Source organism: Odontesthes bonariensis, chromosome 22 (genome assembly GCF_027942865.1).
Source record: "Odontesthes bonariensis isolate fOdoBon6 chromosome 22, fOdoBon6.hap1, whole genome shotgun sequence".
NCBI lineage: Eukaryota > Metazoa > Chordata > Actinopteri > Atheriniformes > Atherinopsidae > Odontesthes > Odontesthes bonariensis.
Window position 1 is genome coordinate 3,335,555 of NC_134527.1, and position 3,234 is coordinate 3,338,788.

Sequence of the window (3,234 nt, forward strand, 5' to 3'; positions counted from 1 at the left end):
AATTGTCTTCTCAGCGTAGTAGTTCCAGTCTAAAATATCACTTAAAGGCAAAACACACAACTGATAGCAGCAAGTCATTCAAGGAAACAGACAGTGGAGCGAGGCTTCTACATAAAAACTACAGAAAGATGCTGATGTTAAAAGTGTGTTTGCACAACAAATGTTATGGCACTTTCATTCATATGGCAGCACATTTAGAATAAAGCTAAATGCTAAAAGCTATACGCTACTTTTGGATTCATTTTTGGCATACAAATGCGATTAATCGTGATTAATCAGGGAAATCATGTGATTAATTAGATTAAAAGTTTGAATCGTTGCCCGGCCCTAGTTTCTAAATGTTCTTCCTGATTTTTCAGGCTCAAAACTCTGCTGCATTTACTGTGAAAGTGAAGCTTCTTTCCAAAGGGATTAAAAGAAGAATCGACCCGTGTTTTAACCATGAAGTCTGCTGTGAATCAGCTCCGACTCACTTGTTGTTCCCTCCCCTTCAGATCTGCAGCTCATGATGGGCGTAACCAACAGAAAGTGAACCGACCGGCTCTGTTATCTGCACAGACACGTGATTTATAGCTCAGAGCTCAGATAAGTTTCAGTTTTCAGGAAATAAAACTCAGTCAGTCGCTGATTTGAGAGGAGAAATGGCGCAGAAAGGAGTTCAGCTGGACCGAGAAAGCTTCTCCTGTTCGATCTGCCTAGATCTGCTGAAGGATCCGGTGGCTATCGCCTGTGGACACAGCTACTGCATGAGCTGTATTAATGCCCACTGGGATGGAGAGGATCAGAAGGGGATCCACAGCTGCCCTCAGTGCAGGAAAACCTTCACACCGAGGCCTGTCCTGGAGAAAAACACCATGTTAGCAGCTTTAGTGGAGCAGCTGAAGAAGACTGGACTCCGTGCTGCTCCTGCTGATCACTGCTATGCTGGAGCTGAAGATGTGGCCTGTGATTTCTGCTCTGGGAGGAAGCTGAAAGCCGTTAAGTCCTGTTTATCCTGTCTGGCCTCTTACTGCGAGGAACACCTTCAGCCTCATTATGATTCAGCTCCACTCAGGAAACACAAGCTGGTGGAGCCCTCCAAGAAGCTCCAGGAGAACATCTGCTCTGTTCACGGTGAGGTGATGAAGATTTTCTGCCGTACCGATCAGAAGTGCATCTGTTATCTCTGCTTAATGGATGATCATAAAGGCCACGACACAGTGTCAGCTGCAGCAGAAAGGACTGAGAGGCAGAGAGAGCTGGAGGGGAGTCGGCAGCAGATCCAGCAGAGAATCCAGGACGCAGAGAAAAATGTGAAGCTGCTTCAGCAGGAGCTGGAGGCCATCGATCGCTCTGCTGATAAAACAGAGGAGCACAGCCAGAAGATCTTCGCCGAGCTGATCCGTCTCCTCCAGAAAAGAAGCTCTGATGTGAAGCAGCAGATCAGATCCCAGCAGGAAGCCGAAGGGAGTCGAGTCAAAGAGCTTCAGGAGAAGCTGGAGCAGGAGATCACTGAGCTGAAGAGGAAAGATGCTGAGCTGAAGCAGCTCTCACACACAGAGGATCACAGCCAGTTTCTGCACAGCTGGCCCTCAGTGGCAGCACTCAGGGGGGCTACACACTCATCCAGCATCCAGATCCGTCCTCTGAGGCACTTTGAGGATGTGACAGCAGCTGTGTCAGAGCTCAGAGAGAAACTACAGGACATCCTGAGAGAGGAATGGGACAACATCTCACTGAGAGTCGCTGAAGTGGATGTTTTACTGTCAGAACCAACGAGCAGAGCTGGATTCTTAAGATATTCATGTGGAATCACACTGGATCCAAACACAGCACACAGACAGCTGTTACTGTCAGAGGGGAACAGAAAAGTGACAGTAATGAATCAACCTCAGTCTTATTCTGATCATCCAGACAGATTCACTGAGTATCCTCAGGTCCTGAGCAGAGAGAGTCTGACTGGACGTTGTTACTGGGAGGTGGAGATGAGAGAGGGAGTTGATGTAGCAGTCGCATACAAGAACATCAGCAGAGCAGGATGGGGGACTGAATGTTTATTTGGATTTAATGACAAATCTTGGTCATTAGATTGTGACCCAGGCAGTTATACATTTAGGTACAACAACATTAAAACCTCCATCTCAGTTCCTCGGGCCTCCAGAGTGGGAGTGTACCTGGATCACAGAGCAGGTATTCTGTCCTTCTACAGCATCTCTGGAACCATGACTCTCCTCCACAGAGTGCAGACCACATTCACTCAGCCGCTCTGTGCTGGGATCGGGCTTTATTCTGGAGCCTCAGCAGAGTTTGTGTAAAGTGAAATAAATGTATTTAGTCAGCTGGTTGCTGTGATGTTTGACTCACAGAAATATTCAAATCTAAACTTCTCTGAGCTCTAAACATCAGTGGGATCCTGGTGTCGGTGTGTCTGTATGTTGTTGTTTCTCTTCCACTTCATGGAGCCCAGCAGAGGAGTCAGCAGACCTTCCTTTATCACAGACTCTTTTCACATCTCATCACTGTGGAAATGGGAAAATAATCCTGGAGTTACGCTGACTTTGATTTTGTTCATTTGTTCAGGCTGTGTTTGAGAATAAAGGCGCTCAGGCCAAATATTCACTTTAAAGCTCCGTTTCTGTCTCATATTCTGTGTTTATATTCATGTTTGAACATGTTTCAGTGAATCAATGCAGCTGTTAACTCGCTAGTTATTTAACGCCGATACACATTAACGCATTTTTAAAATAAACATTTTTGTTGGGGCTTTTGTGCCTTTAATGGAAAGTTCAGAGAGACAGGAAGCAGGGGGCAGAGAGAGGGGGAACAACATGCAGCACAGGGCCGTCCGATGCGGGACTCGGACCGGCTGCAGCGAGGACTGTAGCCTCTGTACATGGGGCTGTTTTATTATTTATTTGATTATTGTAAAAGTCTGTTGCTCACAGGCTTTTATTTTGTAAAAGTCTGTTGCTCACAGGCTTTTATTCTGTAAAAGTCTGTTGCTCACAGGCTTTTATTTTGTAAAAGTCTGCTGCTGTCTGCTGTGGAACAAGAAAAGAAAGTAATCGGCGGATCCACCAAACATGGAGAAGGGTACGGAACTTTTACTCGGCCATTTTCATTTTAAAGTTCTTCCAGACGGCGGAGTCGACAGAACCAAAGTCATCTGTAAACTCTGCCAAGTTGGGGCGCCGACTTGTGTTTATGCCGGTGGGTGCCCGTGGTTCCCAACTGGGGGTCGCGACCCACAGAAAG

General features: G+C 46.5%; 1 protein-coding gene across 1 annotated transcript; it reads left to right on the forward strand.

The window, feature by feature from the left end:
• Positions 1 to 641: 641 nt before the first annotated feature.
• Positions 642 to 2,577, forward strand: LOC142373064 (tripartite motif-containing protein 16-like). Its single transcript, XM_075456129.1, has one exon. The coding sequence runs from the start codon at positions 642 to 644 to the stop codon at positions 2,292 to 2,294; it is 1,653 nt and encodes a 550-aa protein (XP_075312244.1). The 3' UTR covers positions 2,295 to 2,577.
• Positions 2,578 to 3,234: the final 657 nt, after the last annotated feature.

Bases quoted from the DNA above. Each gene is read 5' to 3' on its own strand.
- LOC142373064 (XM_075456129.1), top strand. From the start codon at position 642: ATGGCGCAGAAAGGAGTTCAGCTGGACCGAGAAAGCTTCTCCTGTTCG.